Here is a 22,504-nt window from a genome sequence, read left to right as displayed (position 1 = left end):
CTGTCTCACTCATTCCTAGCACCTCCGATTCCAGCTCCCACCTGCCAACTTTCTAGACCAGGTGTGTGGGGTCTAGGGACTTGGTAGGGGAGAGACAACAGAAAATGGTTTTACACAAAGCCCTCGGCCCCTTCTGAGACTCAAGCCTAAAGACTCAGTTAGATGGAGAACAGGAGGGGACATGGAACAGGAAGGGGACAACCTGGGAGAAAATACGGTCACGACTTGAGAAAAAAGAACCCACTTTCAGAAATATCGTCTGCAGCTTCCCACAATTCTTGCCACAGTAGTTGGGACCCCGCCGGGAGAAGAGGATCTCGTGGGCGGGCACCCGCTGGTACGCCACTCGCTTGTCTCCCTGCAGCATCCAGATGATGATGTCGGGCAGGCTGTTCTGGGGCTGGAGAGAGGACGGCAGTCAGGGTGGGGAAGACCCACGCCCCACAGTCCACCCTGAGACACCCAAGCCTCTCCTCCCAGCTTCCAGCTCTCCCACCACCCACCCTCAAGAGTGGCCCACCCCTTGACCTCCCAGGGCCAGCTGGGCACCTCTGTCTTCAGCAGCTATGAGCCCCCAGGGACAGGGCATGAGCCTGCGTCCGCTCACATCAGGAGCCTGCCAAAAATTCACTGAGCTGAGTCCACATTTTCCGGGAAGAGACACTCCTGCCTGGAGCCTAGAGCTTATGTTCTTAGATCTCCCTCCCCTGGGTAGATAGATGCTTCTTGGCGGGGGCAGAGATTGGAGGATTTGATTTGACTCAAGAAATGACATCATACTTAAGATGCTACCCTTCTTCCTCACCCCCGAGAATAGCAGCAAATCCATAGATGTGCCCCTTCCCCGAGGACACTCCCACCCTCCTCTCTCTAATAGCAGGGACTTGTGGGGTCTGGTCCTTTTCTGGGCTTAGTGACATTAGGCTCTGAAAATGGCGACTAGCCCGGAACAAAACTGCAAGGCCCTGAGCCCCTCGGAGCCACTAACTATGAGTGAGAACCACTGGGCACAGCCCATCTGCTTCCAAGGTTGGTGAGCAAAGTGTGCTCAGTGAGGTGGCGCTGGGCCTCTAACCAGGGCCACGGCTGACAGCTGATGCTCCTAGAGCCTCGCTGGGCATTTCCCAGCTGCACTCCCTCCCTGCAGCAGAGATAGGCAGCCCCACTTGCCAGGTGAGGAAATTCAAGCTCAAAGAGGGTAGGAGCCAACCAGGTTCCTCTGACTCCAAATAATGGTTCCTAACCACTCTCCCAGCGTGGTGCCAGCACAGCGGCAGCTGCAGTGCTCCTGGGAACTTGCTAGAAATGCAAATTCTCAGGCTCCACCCCAGACATGCAGGATCAGACAGGGTTTACAACCTGTTTTAACAAGCCCTTCAGAGGATTCTGATGCACACTCAAACCTGAGAAAGACTCTCTCTGGGTTCCCTTGCACTCAATACACTTGACCTTAACCCCTCCCAGCCATATCACAATCTGTGCTGAGAGTTCCAGGGTCAATCTGGGCCAAGATTATGGAAGGCAGCCTTTGTCCAGCCCAAAGATTGGTCTGTGGCCACTGCATGGGGACAGCCTGTGGCTGGGCAATACAGTGTTTGCCCAGGTAGCTGGCCACATGCCCAAGGCCTTGCTCAGGGATGAGTCCAAGGCTCACTCTCAGGGACCAACTCTCTGGGCTGCCTTCTGCGCAGCCCCCTACCTCCTGGACCCCCTCTCCCCTTCCACAACTCACCTCTCCAGAAGCCCCTCTCAGGCCCCGCCCTTTCTTACATTCCTTCTGGGGAGGTCCCTCCTCATCACCCCCACCCCCTCCATAGGGGGACCACACACCTCTCTGGTCGGAATGGGCAACAGCTAGTCTACCCATAACATCTGAGCAGAACTTTGTCCTCATTCTGAACAAATCTGTAGAATGCTTGCTTGCCCTAGGAACTGGGTGGGTACATCTGACCTGGGGCGGGGAAGGGGGTGCTATGCAGGTGGGGACAAACTGCAGCCACCACTCTCTGATTCAATATAACAAAGTTCAGAGTTACTATAAATGCAGCCTCCTCAGGCCTGGGGCTCGGAGGCATTTGGGAGAACAGGAAATGCAGGGCCACCAGAGAGGCTGGTTCAAGGCCAGGTGCAGAAAGGTACTAGTTGGCAGGGAGGAGTCAGGTCCCCGGGGAAGCAGGCCCCAGCACTGAACCTGGAGCCAGGCGTCCTGGGTTCCAGTCCAAGCTCTGTCTCTGGCACACTTTGGTGACATTTATTGAGCACATTGGGGGCACCGTGCGAACACTACCGCACAACAGGCTCTGAGCTAGGCCCCGTAACACCCAGGATCCAATTGCAACCTCTCTCCTCCTGCTGGGGACATTGAGGATCAGAAAAATTGAGTCACCTGACCAAGCCCACTCAGAAATGGAGCCAGAGCTGGATCACAGTCCAGACAAGTGCCCACATCCCTCCCGGTTCTGATGCTCTCAGGGAGGAAGAAAGACGCCTTCCAGGGGTTGACTACCTCATCTGCCAGGGCCCGGACACGCAGCAGCCAGTCTTCCGCCTGCTCCAGGGCAGCAGGGAGCTCACTGCGGCCAAGTTTCAGTGCCAGGGCCGCCTCAGTGATCTGGCCTAGGTGACGGGTACGCAGCCTGTACAGGTACTGGTCCAGGTGGGTGGCAGAGGGTATCTCTTGGGCGTCGCCTAGGGGCTGGCTGTGAGGGACAGACAGATGAGATGAACCCGGCAGTCATCCAGGCCCAGGTACACATGCTGTACACACACATGCACACGGAACACCACCGCCCCCCCCACTGCCAAAATAGGCCCCACACCCTCCGCCTGCCTGTTGGGCACTCCGTGTGCCCCAAGTGCCTTCTCCAGCCTGACCCACATGCACAGTCATCTCCATGTGACCGGCTCCATCGTCACCTCCTCCAGGAAGCCTTCCCTAACTACACTGGTCTGTGTGCCTCCTGTTCTGAAGTCCCTCTGCCCTTTATTCCAGAGCTGCCTGTTTGGAACTTAGGAGTTCTTTTGTATGTATGTGAGTTCTGTTGCATGTGTGTCCCCTCTGCCCAACTGACTGCAAGCCCTCAGAGGGCCCAGCAGGTCCCTCGGTGCCCTGCACCTTCCTAGAGCAGAGGCCGGAGCGCTAAGTTGCCCTTGGCTGAAATGAATCCATTCTGTTGTATGCACACTTTCTTCAGGAAGGAAATTTATGGACCCCTGACAAGCCACTGCAGACACTGTGGGGAGGCCGGCAGCCAGCAATACAGATGTGTCGACCTGGGGCAGCCCCATGACACCCCTCCCAGAAGCCTTTGGAGAGGAGGTGCGGGGTACATACAGCCCCAGAAATACAACCCTAGGCCCCAAGTGGGGGTTGGGTTTAAACTCAATCCTATTTGCAGGCAAAGAACTCTGACCCTCCCCATCCCTCTGGGCTCCCTGGAAGTCTTTCTTCACGTGGCCCTTCCCGACCATACTAAGCCTCTGGGGTCAGTCCATACACACACAAGGGTCATGCAGGGAGGGTGGGGTGGGGGTCTCTGTGCTCTCCCTCAGCAGGCAGGAGCCCTCTGGATTACCCCTGCTTGGGGGTCTGGGGGCTGCTCCACCCCTGCCCCACCCCCACTGAGCCCTTGACTCCCAAGCAGGACATCAGTCAAACCCGCTCCACCAGTCCTGCCCCCAGCACTTGCAGCCCCCCCCCCCACCTCACACTCCCCTCCCCGCAGCGTCTCGACTCCGGCTCCCGGCTGATTTATTTTTCTGCCAATTTCCCCGAGCTATGCAGAACCAATTACCGCCGGAGCGCAGCGGCACTGCGGCCGCCAGATACACCACTCTGGCAGGCCCTCGGCGCACTACATTTTTCCTGTTATTTTTTTTAATTGAATTTTTAGGGTGGGGGGAGCGGTACGCAAACTCCATCTCGGGGAAACTTAAGCCCCGGGGCCTGTCTCAGGTCACGTACTGCACACCCTGTAGTAATATAATATTTACTGCCCCGAGGGTGCCGCGGATGGGGCTGCCCCAGGCCAGGAGAGGGGCGGCCTCCATCCCCAGCCCACTCGATTGGGGTGGAGGGGCATGCCGGGTGGGTAAAGGGGGGCCTGGGCCAGAGTCCTGGCTGGGGCCTGCCTGGGAAGGAGGCCTGAGTGGGCCTGAGGGTGGGGGCAGGCAGATCTGGAGTTGGATATGGAGAGCTGAGCCAACGAGGCTGATTTACGCTCCCAGCCTAGGTCGGGAGCTGGGAGGGACTGCCATACAGACCACCAGAGGGAGATTTCCATGGAGGCCACCAGTCCAGCCAAGACTCCCTCAGAAACAGCCAGGACCCGTGACTGCCACCAGCAAGATATCCTGGACCTTTCCCACCCCAGGAAAGCCCAAGGCAAGAGGTACCAAAGGACAGGGAGACTGGAAAATGAAGGTCAGATGATATTGTGCCCCCAACCTCAAACAGGGACTGTTGCCCTGCCAAACCCAGCTGACTCGGAAATGGTGGGCAGGCCCGGGGCAGGGCTCAGTGCAGGCTGAGAACAGAGCTGGACCGCTCAAAGTCGCCGCCGTCCCCTGCAGTGAATGGGTGTCTTTGTCAAGAATAGCCATCTGGAAGGGACAGTGTCCAGCCTGAAAGATGAGCTGGTCCAGGGGTCATTCACTTCATTCCTCATGAGCTGGTCCTGACGGGGGGGGCTGGGTTTGGAGACCCGGCTTGCCCACAGGGAACACCCAGAACAGAGAGGCTAACAGGCTAGGTCCCCACTGAGCAGCCTCAGAGGCAGAAGTACTTCCTGGAGGAAACTAGTCAGGCCAAGAAGAGCCAGATGGCATTCTGGCCGAAGGAACAGCATGTGCACAAGTCGAAGGCTCAGGGGCAGGAGGGAGCACATGTGGGGTGATGAGAGGCTCCAAAGGGCCGGAGGGTAGGACTTCTGGGGTCCATGAGGCAGAGAGGGAGTGGGGACAGAGAGGCCCCTCCACCAGGATGAGAGCTGGGACTTTTCCTGAAGGCAGTTGGGAGCCACTGAGGGCTGAAGCCAAGGTGGCACGACAGTTTTAGGAAGACTCCCGAGAGTGAACTGGATGTGCCGACAGAACATCGAGGTAGAGATGTGTAGCAAGCAGATGGGTCCGTAGGTCTGAGGACGAGAGGAGAAGGCTGGGCTGGAAGAACAGAGTGGGCACCACTGGCAGGGGCAGACTGGCTACCAGGGAAAAGGGCGGATGGGAAACAAAGGACACTGATTTAGGAGGCAGGACGGGGCTGGCTGAAGGAACGGTGAGCAGCCAGGGGTCGGCTCTGGTGCACTGGCTTGGGGCCCCAACACTTGTCAGCATGGAGTCAGAGGTGAAGGCAGGCCTCTTGCTGCTGTCCCAGGGCTATCAGTGGCCTTGAGCAGTGCCTGAAGGAATTGGTCCTGATGCTTAGTATTCCTCCCTGGAGAGCCATTTGTGCATTCCAAGAAGATGGGAACCTTCCCCCCAACTCCTGACCTGGGATCAGTGTCCCTAGGGGGCCCCCAGGCACCTTCTAACCCCAGGAGAGGGACTCAAAGGGGACCAGGCTTAGGCAGAAGTATGAGAACAGAGTCCTGAGAGGGCCAGTGAGGGCAGCCCAGGACTTGGGTCCCACCTGTCTCCGATGTTTCAGGCACCTGAGACCCGCCAAGGTCCACACGACCCATGATTCAGGAGCAGTGCTGCAGGTAGAGCCCAGAGCCCTGGCCCACCCTCCACACCCGGGCTCTCAGGCTCCGAGCCCCTCCCTGTGCTGACTGCGCCCCATGTGCCCCTCCAGCCTCACTCTGTCCTCCAAACTCCAGACCACAACTGTCATCAGGTACCCAACACGGCCAGTCCTAAGCTCCTCGTCTTCCCCTAAAGCTGCTCTTCTCCCACTGATCCCCTCTAAGAATAGGCCTATGTCTACCCAGCTGCTCTGGCCAGAGCTGGGGAATCATTCTAGACCTTCCTTGAGCCCCCATATCTAATCAGGCCCAGCCACTTACTAGAGGTATGAATCCTAGCACAAAAAGCATTCATGACAAGGCTGTTGTCATTATGATGCCTCCTCAGGAGTCCACACTGCCCTGTGTCTCTCTCTGTCCTCTGTCCCCATCCCTCCCCATGTCCCTGGCTCGGGTAACATCTTCGTCCAATGTCCGCTCGCCACCCCACCAACCCCCTGGCTCACACTATAGCCAGGGCGAGCATCTGAACCACGAGGACCCCCGTGGCCCCACCCAAAGCCTCTCAGAGCCGAGCTCACGTTGGTGGACCCCTGGGTCTGTCCCATTTGGGTTTCAGCTTCCCCTGCCATTCCAGGGAGGAAGCAGGCATTTCAGGCTTCCGCACCCTTACCTGGACAGTCCCCTCTCCAAAGGCTGGCTCCCACTCCTCCTTCAGAACTCACATTGGGGGCATCCCCTACTCCACAAAGCTTCCCTGAATTCAACTTGAGCTTGATGTACCTGCTCTGAGCTCCTATGGCACACGCCTCTAACTCCCCAACGTATGTCATTTGCTCACTTTTGCATCTGTCACCTCAGGAGGGCTGAAGCTGCAGGCTTCAGAAAGATTCAGGGAATGGGTGAATGATCTGCCTGAAATTCCACCATTGAGGGGCAGGGGAGTTTCTCTGGGGTGATGTTTTGTTTGATAAAGATGCACTTCCCAACTGGGGCACAAAGGACGAGAAGGCCCTGTGTCAGGCGGCCACGGTTACCCATTTCTGAGTGCGAAGGCACTTCTCGGACATTCAGCAGAAGGGGAATGGTAAGATTGAGAGGGGCACAGAATACGGTTTCATACATTTACACTTAACCCCGCAGACAGTAGAAAAACAACTGTTTATCATTAAGTCCATTTAACAGCTGAGAAAACGGAGGTCCAGAGAAATGAAGCTGCCCAAAGCCACAATGCCGGTTAAAGGGACAAGAAGCTAGGTCTTCTGACATTTTTTCTTAATAGTAATTATAGCTACCATTTATCAAATACTTCCTAAAAGACCAAGCATTTTGCTTACATGCTATCATAAGCAGTTATTCTTAATATGTGGTTGAAGATGAGGAAAGGGAGGCTCAGAGCAGGTGGGTGGTGAGCCCCAAATCACCCAGCAGTGGAGGGGAGGCTGAGATGCTTCCCCTTCTGCTGGGCCTCTAAGCACCCCCACTTTCCATCACCCCCAGAGCCCTCTTTTCCTGAAGCTGACGATCAGCCGTGTCAATAGAAGGTTAAATAGAAACCGGGGTCCCCGACATGGCCTTGGGGAGGAGGGGCACTGTCACCCCCACCAGCCAGCTCCTCCTGGAGATTCCATCAGGGAAATAGGAGGTCGGGGATCAGAGACACAATGCTCCCCATTCAGGTGAGCCGGGCCGCCCCAGGCCCGCAGCTGCCGCTGCTGCAGGGAGATTTATGACCTGCTCTAAATGTCACCTTTTCAACTCCCCGCGCTGGCTCCACCACCTTTGGACTCAGCACGGGCTGGACTGCTGGCCAAGCGTGGCTGGGGAGACGTGCCGCGCCACTCACTGCCACACACGAACACTCCTAGGGAAAGGGCCTGGCTGAGCCAGGAGGGGAGGGGGGCGCGTGGGTGCCAGGCACCCCCTACCTGCAGTCGGAGATGAGCTCATCCATCAGCTGAGCCAACAGGGAGTCCACGTCCTCGGGGCTGCACTGAGCCTTCAGGGCCAAGTGGACTTGCTCCAGGCCAGCTTCCTGCGGAACAGGCAGGCGAGGGTTGGGAGCGGCACTGCAGGGCGGCAGGTACGCACCAGACCCCCAACCCCTAGGCCCCGTCACCGAAATCTGAGTCGGTCACCCTGAACCAAAGGAGAGAACAGGTAGAGCAGAGAAGGCGGAGCCCAGACCCAACAAACCAGAGTCTGTCTCGCCTCAAGAACCTTCCGGGGCTCCCCACACCAAACAGATCCAAATTCCCAAGCCTGGGACCCCAGCCGCCGGCCTGGTCACGGGACTTGAGGCCGTGTGCAAGCTCCCACAGAACTCTGCTGCATTTGGCTCCTCACCGGGCCCCCTCAAGCTGGTCTGATAACTCACAGCCGAGGGACCTGCTGAGTCCACACCAGTCCCCACCTGGAAGGGCCCATCCCTTCCCAATCTGCCCGCCCTTTCTTCAGGAACACTCAGACAACCTCCAATAGCAGGGAGTTCCCTCTCCAAACTCACGGCCCAGTCCCTCCCAGATCACATCCATCTCCTCCTGGGGTTCCTCTGCAGCCATCTCCACGGGCCTCAGCCCTGAGTTGTGAGACAGAGACCTCTCACAGAATACCTGTCAGATCAAGGGCTCACCCCTGAGTCCTCTCAGGTCCCCTCCCCACCTGTCAGCCTCCCTGAGCACATGCCATTCTGAGGACAGGCCTTGGGAAGGACACCCAGTCCAGGCCCTCAGGGAGCGTCTTGTGGGAGAACAGCTGACCCCCAAGGTGTCTGGACCTGTAGAACATGGACACCAAGCCCTGAAGAACTTGGGCGCTGGCTGGTCTCCTCCTTCCCCGAGAGCTGCCAGTCTCAGGAAGGCTGGCCACCATGCCTTCACATAGGCCTGTATCCCCTCCCTGCCCCTTCAAGACCCCAATTGCCCCCCCACACCGCTCCCCATCCTCCTCACTGTGCTCACCTCCACACCCACAGACACGCCCAAGCCTCTGCAACCCCCTCCCTCCACCCCGCTGCCCCACGGCTTGCTCCAGCAGCGTGGCCGCACCTGCTTCCCCGAGGTTCCCATGGGCCACCCTCCTTGTGGATGAGCCTCCATGCACGCACAGAAACAGCCTGGGGCCACCACCAGGATCACCAGCTGCATGCCCTTGACCTCTACGCCTGTGTCCACTTTGATGTCCTCCACTCTCTGGCCAAATGCCAGGCTCTCAGCTCTCAGCATCCACAGGGAAACCCCCAGAGGGCCCCCTGGTCACATCCAAAGCAGGACTCACTGCCTGACCTCATACACACTGCTTCTCCCTGCCTTTCCAAGTCCCCAGCCACCAAGTCCTTCTAGCCCAAGTCCTGCAGCTTTGCTCCTGAGGTCCCTCCTGCCTGGCGTCTCGTCATTGTTCCCGGACTACCTCAATGGCATCCTAACAGGGCTCCTGCCTCCCATCTCCTCGCGGCCTCTGCAATGCCCCCCAATGCTCCTTGGCCCTTTCCCTCCTCTGAGCCCCCATCCATTCCCGTGGTTCTCCTAGAGTGTCACCTGCACTTCAGTTTGGAACCTCTGTATGAGAGGTGTGGGGTGAACCTGCGCTTGCCTTCACTGAACTGACTCCCGAAGGCATTCCTGTTCAAGTCTACCTTGTGGCTGCAAGCCTCCAGCACAAACCCCTGCATGTGGTCAGAGTCAAAGGCAGTTGGTGAATGAATGAATGAATGAATGGGTGCAAGGCTCCATACTGTTGCTTCAGCTTGGCTCCACTCAGCTCCTTCTCTGCATCGTCTCCTACCTCAGTCTGGGCTCCTCAGATCATTCTCACTCCCCTCTCCCTGATCCACAGGCCCCCACGGGGACAGGGGGCGTGCACAAGGGTGTGTGCAGGTGTGAGGCAGTTTCTACTCACCAGCCGGTCAGCGATCCTGAGCAGCTGGTTCTGAGCCTCGACCCGGTGGCTGATGTCCTCCCAGTAAGATGACAGCACCACCACGGGCTTCACGTTGCCCCAGGGCAAATAGTAGTAGTGGCACCCTGGAAGGATGCAAAGGGCCTGGTACTGAGCCAGGAGCACAGGGGTGGGTAGGAAAGGGACCCAGGGTGGGACACATTCAGGCACCTGCTCCTTCCCCCTGAGGACTCCCTTGGACATACACATGTGGTTCATATTCCCCAAGGTTCAAACAAGGAGTCTGAGCTCCCTTCGTGTGCGGAACCAACAGCAGCTGCTCTCATTAGGGCTCTTTAGCTCATCCAAACAAAGGGGTTGTTAGAAGGACCCTGGGAAACCCACGCTCTCCAAAATCTCAACACCAAGCCAGCATGAAATTGACTACTGCCATAGGTCAGGATCAATGCTGACCACAGCCAGTTTTAGGAGCCCCATCTGTGGCCCTGGCAACAGGGACCCGCCTGGAGGCGAGCGGGGAGTGGGGGGTAGCACAGGGGGACAGAGCTGGGAGTCACCCCAAATAGGTTTGCACGGGCCAGGGCCTTTGCGTGGGCCTCCGGCAGCTTTCCGTGAGAAACAGTATTGAGGGTTCAGCCCCTGCTCTGTGGTCTGGGTCCCAGCCGGGCGCACAGCCTCTGGCCTCACCGTCAAAGACCGCCCGGCTGTACTGGGTGGTGGAGGCCAGCGGCAGGCAGGTCGTGTCGAACTTGTTACCGTAGTTCCCAATGCTGACCTCAAACTGGATGGCATCATCAACATCCTGGAGCATGGAGGCCGAGTAGAAGGCAGCAAACAGGGAATACTTGCGCCTCCGGAGGTACTTCTGGGAACAGAAAGGGCAGCCGAAGGGTCATGAGGAGCAGGAAGGAAGACACTGGGGTGGGGAGGCATCACGTGTCTGGCAGGCCCTGGCCGTGACTGGCGCCCAATAAATCCTGGCTGGACAGATGGGCGGTGAATGGTCCAGCTAAGCAACAGTGCCCAGATTTGGTTACTAACTGAGCAAACTCATTCCAGGCCTGTGTATTTGGCCCCGTTCCTCTAATAAGGTCTGATCCTCCAAGGTCATGCTGCTCCTCAATCCAAACCGGCAGCAGTGGCCTCGCCACCACGGGGATGCCTGGTCGCCTGCATCTGCCACTCGAAAGGGGCCAAAGGGTCTAAACCACCATGCCTCTGCCCAGAGCTCCCAGCCCATGCCACTCAGAGTCTCCACCACACCATCCAGCCCTGCATTACACACGAGCTGCCATGTGTTTGGGACGAATGTCCCCTCTGGGCATCAGGCACAGGGCTGAGGACATGGCAGGCACTCAATCACACATCCCAAGATGACTTTGCAATCCCCTTCACGGAAGGCAGAGAGAAGATGGTTACACAACTGGGTTTTTGAATCGTGTAAATAGAGGGGCGCCTGGGTGGCTCAGTCAGTTGAGCATCTGACTCTTGATTTCGGCTCAGGTCATGATCTCAGGGTTCATGAGACTGAGCCCCGCATCAGGCTCCATACTGACAGAGCTTGGGATTCTCTTTCTCCCTCTCTCTCTGCCCTCCCCTGTTCGCACTCTCTCTCTCTCTCTCCCCTTCAAAATAAATTTAAAAATTTAAAAACTAAGTACATAGTAATAATAGCTAACGCTTATTGACTGCTCACTGCATGCAGGCTTGAATTAATTTAATTCTCCCAACAATCTTATGAGGTTAAGTATAATCACTACCCCAACTTCACTGATATGGAAACTGATACAGAAGGATTCAAACCAGCGCTTTCCGACTACAGAGTCTGAAAGCTTAAAACACCACACAGACCCCATACAGCTGCCTCCTGGACACAAGGCTCAGCTCTACCGCTTGCTGCTCTGGTACATTTAAGCCTCAGTTTCCTCATCTGTAAAATGGAGATACTAACAGCAGCCACTTCACAGGTGCTGGGAGGACTCAGTGCCATCAAATGTCACTAGCGTAGCGTTTGACATACGGTGAGTGATTAATAAGCGTTAGCTATCTTTACATTATTGTTATAAAACACACTTCTCATTTTGCATCAAGCTCTAGACTTTTAAAATATTTTCATTTATTTTCTTTGAGCCTCTGAATATCCCTCAGGAAGGTAGGATAGCTGTGGGGTTACTCCCATTTCACTGCTTAGGTACTGAGGCCCAGAGGGGTGAAGGAACAGACTGTGGGTACAGCTGAGCCCTCCTCCACCATGACAATAGAAGCCAGCCCCATTTGGTCGCCATCTCCTTCGCTTCTTCCAGAGCCACACCCCTCACCTCCACCCGAAGGATGTCATCCGCAGGGAGGTCCTCCACCTTCTGCTCGCTGTGCTCCACCAGCTTGGTCTCCAGGGAGAGCAGAACCCGACCTCGGTAGGCCACACCTTCCCCCTAAGAGGGCAGGTTGGTCACCAGAAGCAGAGAAGGGGGCGGTGGAGGGGAGGAGAGGAAGGAAAGGGGCCTGATCTGTCCCAGGCTCATCTCCCAGACAACCAGGAAGGCCCTGGGCTACCCCCATCACTCTGCAGATAAGGAAACGGTGGCCCAGAGAGTTCAGGGGACATGACAAGCCACCCAGATGGTCAGTACCAGACTCCAACCCAGCCAGGGAAGGATGAAACCTGAGACAGATAAGGCCTGGGTCCCTCAGGGGGACCAGGAAAAAGGTGGCAGGGGAGGGGGGGCTGTTAGGTTGGCCCTGAAGGGAAAGCAAAAGGGAGGGGAGTAAGAAGGAAGTAGAAGCCAGGAGGGGGCCAGGTGGAAAGAGGGTTCTCTGAGGGGACGCTCTCTGGCCCTGGGCTCCCATCGGGCTCTTGGAGTCCAGACTGGAGCAGACGCAGCCCAGGCTGGGAGAGCCCCGCATGCAGGCCTGGGGATGTGGGTTTGTGGGGGTGCTGGCTCACCTTGCTCATGTTCAGTTCTGCGTAGGGGTCCGGGAAGCCAGTGAACTCCCTGGGGCTGCCATAGAGGTTGACATAGCAGGGCCCAAAGGTGGGGAGGAAGCCCAGATGGTCGTCCACTGGGAGACATAGGTGAGGATCAGAAGAGCCAGCCCGGTGTGGCTTTCTAGTCCTCAGCCCAGTCAACCTCAGGCCTGAGCCCATCCCTGGCCCTGAGTTCCCTGAACATGCAGAGGATGCAACCCCCGTAAGTGTATAAAGAATCATGACACTGACCATTGTCTCCCATAGGCCCTTTAATTCTCACCACTATGCTGAGATGTGGAGATGGTTATTACTTTTATTATCTCATTTTACAGATGAGGAAACTGAGGCTCAGAGATGCAAAGGAACACATCACTACAAAGTGGCACAGCCCAGAATGGTCTAACCTCAAATCCCATGCACTTTGGTCTAACCCCAAAGCCAGCACGCAAAGCTGGGGCCCAGGGCCCTCCGCTGTCCTGCCCCTCTCAGGCCACACCCCAGCCTGCATCCCCACTCCCTCTTTCACAGGAGTGTGGGGACACATAAAGGAGGCCCAAGAGTCTAGTGACCAGAGAAGCCATCACCCAGGAAGCCGGAGGTGGGGGGGAACCTGGCTAGATGTCCCAATCCACAGGGCACTCCTCTGGCATGTGTCCCCCATACCCAACACGTCATTACGAAGTCGAGACAGATCACCCAACAGCTCTGACTCACTCCAGCATTCTGTCTTCCTCCCCACATTGTACAAAGAACCACCTTTCAGTGGAACAGGTTGGAGGACAGTGCAAAGGAGAATCCCACCAGTGATGAGGGAAACCTTTTCTCTACATCACTGTCTCCTCAGAGGCTCTCTGTTGTTATGGCATGATTTTCCAGTCAACGGTCAAGTTTCCCAGGACAGGACGTCACTGGACAATATTCTGAGAACCCGGAAAAGCCAAGGTGTCTCTTCCAAAACAAGGGGGGAGAGGCTGTTTCCAGAATGCCAACAATGGGAAGTGGGCCTGCGAGCAGGAGTCATCTGGGATGACCCAATCCTTATGAGCAAGGATGGGGCAAGGAAGGTACAAAATAAATGGCCTCAGCAAGAAAATGCTTGAGCCAGACCTAAGGACAGGAGCTGTGAAGCCCAAGTCCCACTGAGTGCCAAGACCCTGGGGTAAAGTGGGGGGGGCAGGGATAGAGCTTGAGCGCAGGAGCATGCCTCCCCACAGAGCCAGCTGCCGTGCGCCTGTCACCATTCTCCCTCCAGTCCCCAGCACAGACAGGGCTCTGGCATTTGGGACAGAGGTGGAGGCCCAGGCTAAGGAAACTAACATGAGCTTTACTAATTATTTGTACTAATCATCTCCATTATGATTTACCCTGTAAACTCCAACTTCAAGAGTTTTCCACTTACCCTGGCCTCCTCCTGGTCCCCAAGATGCCTTGCCCAGGGCCCTGCCCCACCCCCTCCCTGCCTGCAAGAGTGGACTCATTTGAGCCTGAGCTGGAGCCTAGCAGATTCAGGAAGGGGTTGCATGGGGAATTGTCTTTAAAGCATTCCAAGCGATTTTCATATTCAACCGCGGTACAGAAGTAACAGCCAAAGGTAAGCTCAGGGACCGTGGTGGTGTACCTCAGTCCCATCTCAAGCAAATCAAATAATCCCCAGCAACCAGCACCCTCTGGCCTCCAGCTAAAAACCCGCAGCCCACCCCCTTGCCATCCCCAGGAAAGCACATACGGTCCATGGCTGGAGAAGGCTTGACCACACCTGCAGGCTCCTCTGAAGCGTAAAGAAATGGAAAAGGGGTTAAGATGGACATGACTGGGAGGATTGGTTACATGAACAGGCATGTGGATGGAGAGCTGGCAGACAGACAGATGGAAAGATGGCTCCTGTGTGGGAAATAGATGTGGCCCAAGGCCCCAACCCCCTCCCACCTGTGAATTTATCACAAATTAAGTCATTACTGCACCACCACCCCCAGCCAGACACAGCCCCCAGCAGCAAGATGAGCCTCCAGGTCCCTCCCCACCGGTGTCTGCCTACCTATGTCTGAGTGTTCTGTTTGCCAGTTGAAAATGGGACCTGAAACTTGACTCAATACGTTCAAGTAACAACACAGAAAAGAAATTGTGCTTTTTTTCCCCCTGTATTATAGCCAAATAAGTGAGAGAAAGAAAGCACAGACACAAAGAAAGGTGGGGGGAACATGAAAGGCAGTGAGGCATACCCAGCACTCCACCTAACAAGCAGGTTAACAATTGGGAGCAAGGTCCCTGAGCAATGGCATTTCAAGGTACGACATCTCCATCTAGTGGCCATTTTCAGTATTGCCAGCAAGAGCACCATGTTGCATTTTCACAACTGCAGGCACTGGCATCTTGCTTCCGGCACCCACCACTCCAAGTGAAGCACAGTGCCAGGCCCTGCCCATCAGCTGAAGGTTCTACACCCTGGGACATGCCCCTGTATTCTGGTAAGGGGTCTCCAGAAATGAGAGAAGCAAGGAAGGAGATGTTCTAGCACCCTTCTGGGCTCTTAGAATCTGTCCCTCACTTCTGAGGTAGATATAAGACACCCCCAAGGGAGTGGGCGCCCTTCAGTCTCCTTCCATGGTCCTCTCTGATTTTAGCCTCTTCCTGCCCTCTGACCCTCCCTGTTTCCTCCTCCAACTAGCTAAGCATAACCAGGTCTGGGGGCATGACCAAGCCTGTGATATGGTGGTAAAATCTTTGATTATTTTCATTTGTTGGTCATCTTTGCCTACTTGTCTCCTCCTAAAATATATATCTATGCCTATTTTCCCACAGCTTCGTGGCTATAGTTAAGAGCCAAGAGTTGAGCAAAATATCATGAAGCAAGACTGAATAGAAGCAGAGAAAGAGCAAAGACAAGAGAGAAGGGGAGCATGGAAGTCCAGATACGAGGACAAGGCTGAGCCACTGGTGCAGAAGGCAGCAGGAGAGTGAGCCCCTGGGACCCAGCCCCGCAGCTCTCTACAGCCGGGCCTCAGCTAGGAATGCCGGCTGGCAGAAGTGAGGGCTGCAGAAACCATCATTCACAGCCATTTCCATATCCACAGGAAGAGGTCTTCCTCCATGGAGGAGCCAGGCCTCTGGTCTTAGGGGAGCTTTTAGCAACAGGGAGAGGACCCACATGGGTACAGCTGCAGCCCCGAGGAGAGCCGCGGCCAGGACCCACCGGAAGGAAACAGATTCCATTTTAAGCTCTTTTCAAATGATTACAAACAGACCCGGCCAGTTATCTCAGGCTAATGAGGGCCGAGGTCATGGTTCTGACTGCCATGTGCTTCTTGCAGGGGCAAACTCCACTTCACATCCACAGACTGACTCTGAATCCTGGCTGTAAACCGGTGCCCCACCTAGACACCGAGGTCCCCCTATCCCCACCAGCCATCTGACCAACACATGCCTCTGGTGTCCAGGAGGACCAAGCGGTGGCTGCCGAGAAGCCTATTTCCCAATGGCACCTTTCATTAATTCCTTCATCTCTTCGTTCGTTCGTTCATTCAACAAACCTCATCAGGCACAGTGTTGGGCACCTAGTAAGACATGGCCCTGCTGACAATTTAGACTAACAATTCTTAATTTGGGGACAGAATCCTAGGTCTCCAGGTGCCAAGGAGACCTATCCCAGGTTCTCTCCTCTGCGTCTGCAGGCAACTCATAAAGTCAAGGGCAGAGTGACCAGCGAAGCTACCTAAGACAAGGCTTCTATTTAGTCCTCATCACCCTTCTGCCAAAATCCAAGGGTTTTGCCGTGTTTTCCCTGAGCCCAGGGAACCGTGGCTGTAGAAGCCCCAAACACTCCCAGTTTGGCGGCCTGAGCCACGCAGCCCAACTCCCTCACCTGGGGGAGGACCAAGGACAGGCCCTCCCGGCCTGGTGAGCCACACAGCACAGCTGTGCCCTGGGACACCCACGTCTTCTTCTGGAGAAGCCGAGGCCATTACCTGCCACCAGCCCCGCCAGCTCCTTCTCTCAGCAATCTCCCACGCCCACGGTTTGGCTGCCTGACACCAGCCTGTGCCAGACAGGAGGAGAAGCCGAGAACTGCTGGGAAATCATCATCTGTGCTCCAGAGACCAAAGGAAAAAAACAAAAACAAAAACAAAAAACTCTATGGATTTCTTAGCTGTGGAAAAAACTGTAGGACCCAAGTGCCATCGATGTAGGATGATTTTCGTACGTTTAAAATTATAAAAGAGTCTGTGTCAGTTTCACGGGCCTCATGTGCCCGTTACCTTTCGAAAGAGCTGCAGCTTCTTAAAAAAAAAAGAAGAAGAAGAAGAACTGCAGCTTCTAAGGAAATCACTCCTTTTTAGAAAACAAAATTTTTACTAAATGCTTTGGAGCACAGGGTCCAAGGAATACTTAAGTGTGCCCAGGCAAACTTGTGGGCAGCAGTGCTTAAGAGGCTAGTGTTAGGTCCTGTCCTCACTGGAAATAAAAACAAAAACATGAAAACAAAAACTCCTGGTTGTGCCAGATAATCTGGTGAACCACGAGGGCAGAGGAATATGGAGAAACAACGCGTTTTTACAGTTTGGTTTCGTGGGGGTATTGAGAGCAGTGAGAAAACAGCGTGGAGCACCGCCCAGATGTGATAGAACCCCCTAAAGGGAAGAAAGAACACAAGCAACTGAAAGGAAAACTGGAGTGACACGTTCTGAGATGGCCTCAGGACAAATGGGAGAAGCTGGGCGGGGAGCAAGGCAAATACGAACTTTCAGGGTCTCAGTGACGCACCTCTGCCAGAAGGGACATTGGAGCAGTTGTGAAGAACAGCTCTATTTTGAGCAGTAAGTTAAACTCTTGTATTGTTTCAGAGATCAAGCTATTTAATAACGCATTTAAAACTGGTTAGCTAGTTGCAAGAAGAGTCTCATTTACTCCCAAAACAATCTGCGGGAGAGGATTGAACCCACCTTGGAATGCCTCCCTGACCCATGCAGGGTTGCCCATGACCTGAGCGCCATCTAGTGGCCAAGTAAACCTCTTTCTCACATTCCCTTTAAAACCTTCATAGTGACCCTGAAAAAGATCAAGGCCAACATCACCAACAGAAATGAAGACTGATTGGGCGGAGAGGGATCTAAACTCTCCCTCGGGCAGCTAATAGCAGGCACAGGTGTAGCCTCATGAAATAGTAGCCATCAGGAAACAGTCAGAAGGTCATTTTGTGCTTCTACGAGGGTCTGCCCCTGGATTCTAAAGCCAGAGACAGCACCAATCAGAAAACTGGAGAAGATTCCTTCCATACCAGGAGTTTCGATCTGCAAGGGGTCCAGAATGCCCTCCCTTCCACCCCACCCTCATGATGCACTGACCCTCAAATCTTTCTACCTGCACATCCAAAATAGCCATTCTCAAAAATTATCTGAACAGCATCAGAGAAGTGGGATGATTGTTTCCACAGTCAGTGGGGGTAGGGGGCTGGAGCGGGAAGGGCCCTCACAGCAGTGTCTTATGGATGGCAGTTTTTATGTGTTCCACCGATTAAAAGTACCAATGATGAAATCAGAATGGCAGAGAGCAATTGGATATTAAAGCTACCTGAGGACACCTGGAATTTCACTGCACAATTCTTTAGTTTCATGTGTGTTTGAATTTTCTATAATTAAAAGGTGATTTTTTTTAATGTTTCAGAGAATGTAGAAGAAAGGGATTGCTCAACTTTAAGAGTACCAGATGGAATCTTCCAGAAACTGGACACATTAACCTGTGCTCCAGGTAAAGATTTGTCAAGGTGAATGGACAGAGAACAATGCACCCTGTCTGTAGAAAGGCACCAGCACTGACCAGGTCTTGCCAGAGAGTGAATAAAGGAGAAAGGAAGAATCACAGAGTGCTGACCAAGGTAGAGAAGCAGCATCTGTAAGTTTCCAGACAGCATTCACCTGAAGGTCTCCAGAAATGATTTGGAATTCTCAACAGAGTGCAAGAAGACATAGGTGTTGTGAAGCAAAACAAAACTTTTGGGAGAGAACCGACCAAAAAGAAAATGAAAAATTTTAAAGGAATGACAGAGGGGAACGGAGGCAGGACAAGAAAACTCAAAATGCGATGGCCAATTTTAAACTACATGGAAAGCAGTAAGGAGAGCTGGTACAGGGGAGAAAGATCAGATTAGTGATGCAGAAAGCCAATAATAATGATACTACACAGCAAAGTTACTTTACTTTAGGTTTTCATGCGTACCAGACACTCTAAGAATGTTACATTTATAATCTCACTGGATCTTTACAACAGCCTTATGAGGCCCGGCCTGGCAAGAGGAGAGGAGGGACTCACTCAGCTACAAAGAAGCAGAATTGGGACCCAAGCTGCCTGGTTCCAGAGTTCCTGCTCTTATTCCCTACCCCACCCTGCTTTCAGCTGCTCCTGTTCCAATGTTAGAATAAATTCCTCTTCAACTCAGATTTAAGAATTCACCACGACTCAGATAAAATTCACTGAAAAGAGTCCTGCACTTGGCTAGATCAAAGTAACTTAACTGTAAGAAAAAAAGATGTGTTCCTACAAGCAGCATCTAGTTAGAAAAATCAAATCAGGCTGCTCTCAGAAAGTGCACCTGAATAAATGCAAAATAGACTAAATATTTAAATGTAAAAAAAAATTAGAAATAGAGTTAAATATAACCTTGGGGTTTGCTGAAGGCCTTCCTAAGCATGACATATGGGACAAAAACCATATCATTATGTAGATAAGAGATTTTGAAAATAAGCACAAGAAGTTAATTAGAAAGTTTTAAAAGGAAACAACAAAATAAGCTGAAGAGAGTTAAAGAGTAAAAAGATGAGAGAAGACAAAATTTAAAAAGAAAAAATTAGAAAATTAAGAAAAAACATTAGAATTGATAAATAAATCCAAAAGTTGATTCTTTGAAACAAAGTTCGGGGGTAGGGGACTTGTAACAAAGCTAACCAAGAAAAAAAGAAAGAAAACTCAAACACATAACATTAGAAATAATAAAAGGGAAAACACCATAGGTAGAGAGAATTGTTTAAATTATAAAAGATTGCTCTATACAACACTATGTAAATAAATTAGAAGAGTTCGACATAGTGAACACTTTTCTATGGAAAAAAATTATCAAAATTGACTATAGTAAAAGTAACAAGCTAAAAATAACAATGGTCACAGGAGAAACTGAAAAGTTTTTAAAGAGCTAGTACTATACCCACTCAAAAAGGGCACCTAGCCCATCTGGTTTTATGGGTGAATTCTTTCAAACCCTCAAAAGACTATATTCTTATGTTATATAAACTTCTCCAGATGTTAGAAAAGACTTTAAATCTTTCCAATTAATTTTATAGAGCCAGCATAACCCAGATACCAAAACCTAAGAAATAACAAGCAGACATACCAATTAAAGATATAGAAAATCAAGAAACAGGCCCAAGAACACATTTAAGAATTTGGTAGTGGATAAAGGTGGCATTTCAAAATATAGAGAAAAAATTATTTAATATACAGTGTTGGTATTACCAAAGAACAACTGTGAAATAAGTAATGTTAGATCCTTGCCTTATTTGCTAAGGAAAAGGTTAACAGATTTAGCTACATAAGAATTTTAAATATCTACACATCAAATTCTATTACATGGTAAAATAAAACAGACAAGAATTATTTACCACATATACAACAGGGGAAAAGTTAACATCCATATATATACAGAACTCTTACAAAACAGTGAGAAAAAAACAAACATACTATCAGAAATATGAACCAAGACAATGAATAGGCAATTTATAATAGAATAAAATACATAATAAATACATAAGTAATATGTAAATATAAAACAACTATTAAAATATTTCTAAACTTGCATTCATCAACTTAACCATCTATTGATGAAATGAAGATTAAGACAACAATGAAATTCAGCCATCAATTAACAAAGTTCTTTTTTAACATTATTTTATCCTGTGTTGGCGAAAGTAGAGCAAAATAAGCTTATGTGAGTGATTAGAGGGTACATTAGTTCAGTCTTTTGAAGGGCAATTTTGATATATACAAATAGCTTTAAAATGTACAAATCCTGGGACACCTGGGTGGCTCAGCTGGTTAAGGGTCCAACTCTTGATTTTGGCTCAGGTCATGATCTCACAGTTCGTGTGATTGAGCCCCGTGTCGGGCTCTGTGCTGACAGCATGGAGCCTGCTTGGGATTCTCTCTCTCTCTCTCTCTCTCTCTCTCTCTCTCTCTCTCTCTCTCTCTCTCTTTCTCTCTCTCTTTCTCTCTTTCTCTCTCTCTCTGTCTCCCTCCCTCTCTCTCTATCCCTCCCCTGCTCACACACACACACTCTCTCTCTCAAATAATAAATAAATAAGCTTTTCAAAAAATTTACAAATCCTTTGATACAGCAATTCCACTTCTAGGTATTCATCCAAAAAAAATCATGAATTGTATAAAAGATTCATCTACAAAAATATTCAATATAAAATTAGTTTTTTATAATGTAGAAAAATTAGAAAACCTGAATATTCATCATTAACTAGTTAATGTGAATTAAGATACATTCACACAGTGGAAAATGGGTATTCATTTAAAATGCTATTGTATAATATTTAATAACATGAATAAACATCTATGTTATATTGCCAAGTGACAAAAAGCAGTTTTCAAAATAGTTGTTTCAAAACAGTTTTTAATGCACACACACCTGGGTATACATACAGACACATTCATGTACATATGCATACACACACAAAAAAAACTCCCAGAATATTAATAATTAGCTCTTATCTGGGGGGTAAGCATATGGGTAATTTTATGGGCAAATTTTATATTCTTCTTCATTAATTATTTTTTAAATTTTACAAAATGATCATGGCCTACTTTTTCACTGACCAATGAAAGCTATTTCGAAATAGAAACTCCTAGAACACAGTTGGCCAACACAGAACCTGATGCACAGAATGGCCACAGCCACCCATGTTATCAGCAGGAGGGAATTATCCTCTCTATACCATTCAGTGGTGTATCCCACCCACCGAGGTGTAGAGAATCCTAAGTGTCTGTAAAACCATCTTTCTCATTGGCCACAGCCCTTCTTCATGACAAATGGGCTGCAAAGGCCTTATAATTAATATTCCCTTTTCTGCACTCTCAAAACTACAGGTATAAGACAGGTAGGGGTAGATCAGGGGAGAGTGTGGAGGACCAGAGGACAGAACAAGGGAGGGAAACTTACCTTCTATTTCTCCTCCAGGGGCAGAGATTTTCGACATACTCAGGTAGGTGGTGGCCACGATGTCATTGTGGGTGAGGCGGTCCCTAGAATAAGAGGGCAGAGAGGGCCTGAACACAGGAGGGGGACTGCACGCCACAGCCCACCCAAGAAGGAGAGGGTTATACATCTTTATGGGTCTCAGTCTTCATACTGGGTATGTTACTGAGGCCTGGTAATCCTAGGGAAGAAGAGACTGGAAAGGAAGTGTTGCTCAATACTCCTCTGAGGGAACTAGTCCATCTGGCCAACCACCAGCATCCCATCAGCCAACCAACACTGGGCTGCCAGCCTGGATGTCTGGGGAGACATCTGCAGGTTGAAAGGAAAGAGGCCAGAGGCAGGAGGGAGGGCAGGAGAGCAGGAGGCTGCTCTGGGAACCAGACCCCCAGACCCAGGTTGAGCAAGGTTCTAGAAGCTCAGGAAATATACAGGCCAGGAGAAAATGGGACATCCCAAGAAGAAGCTATCTCCAAGGCCACAGTCTTAAATTAGTTTATATTAGCTTATATTAAATTAGCTTATATTAGCTCATGCAGGATTACTTTTTGTATCTGACTTTATATGTGACGAGGCACTTTCAACCTCCTTTATCTCAAAGGATCCTCTCAACAGCCTTGAAGAACTAGTACGTTTATTATCCTCTCCATTGCAAAGATGAGAAAATTGAGGCTCAGAGGTGGAAGGTCCTTGCCCAAGGTCAGCCTGGGA

The 22,504-nt window shown here is 51.7% G+C and overlaps 1 protein-coding gene across 7 annotated transcripts in view; it reads right to left on the bottom strand.

Annotated features, from left to right (window-relative positions):
- Positions 1-22,504, bottom strand: part of DYSF (dysferlin) — a 224,096-nt gene that overhangs the window by 112,694 nt on the left and 88,898 nt on the right. For 4 of the 7 annotated variants that reach the window (XM_042981699.1, XM_042981703.1, XM_042981698.1 and 1 more), the window contains exons 17-24: positions 21,758-21,840; positions 12,526-12,641; positions 11,900-12,013; positions 10,269-10,446; positions 9,582-9,706; positions 7,613-7,719; positions 2,507-2,699; positions 245-400 (exon numbers count right to left, since the gene is read on the bottom strand). In XM_042981699.1, coding sequence (XP_042837633.1) covers positions 245-400; positions 2,507-2,699; positions 7,613-7,719; positions 9,582-9,706; positions 10,269-10,446; positions 11,900-12,013; positions 12,526-12,641; positions 21,758-21,840 — 1,072 coding nt within the window. Of the gene's footprint in view, positions 1-244; positions 401-2,506; positions 2,700-7,612; positions 7,720-9,581; positions 9,707-10,268; positions 10,447-11,899; positions 12,014-12,525; positions 12,642-14,275; positions 14,318-21,757; positions 21,841-22,504 lie in introns of all 7 variants that reach the window. The other 3 variants (XM_042981697.1, XM_042981701.1, XM_042981700.1) reach the window with 1 other exon arrangement.

This window comes from Panthera tigris, chromosome A3 (assembly GCF_018350195.1).
Source record: "Panthera tigris isolate Pti1 chromosome A3, P.tigris_Pti1_mat1.1, whole genome shotgun sequence".
Classification (NCBI taxonomy): domain Eukaryota; kingdom Metazoa; phylum Chordata; class Mammalia; order Carnivora; family Felidae; genus Panthera; species Panthera tigris.
Note: the sequence above shows the minus strand (reverse complement) of the source record. Positions and strands in the feature narration are given on the sequence as shown.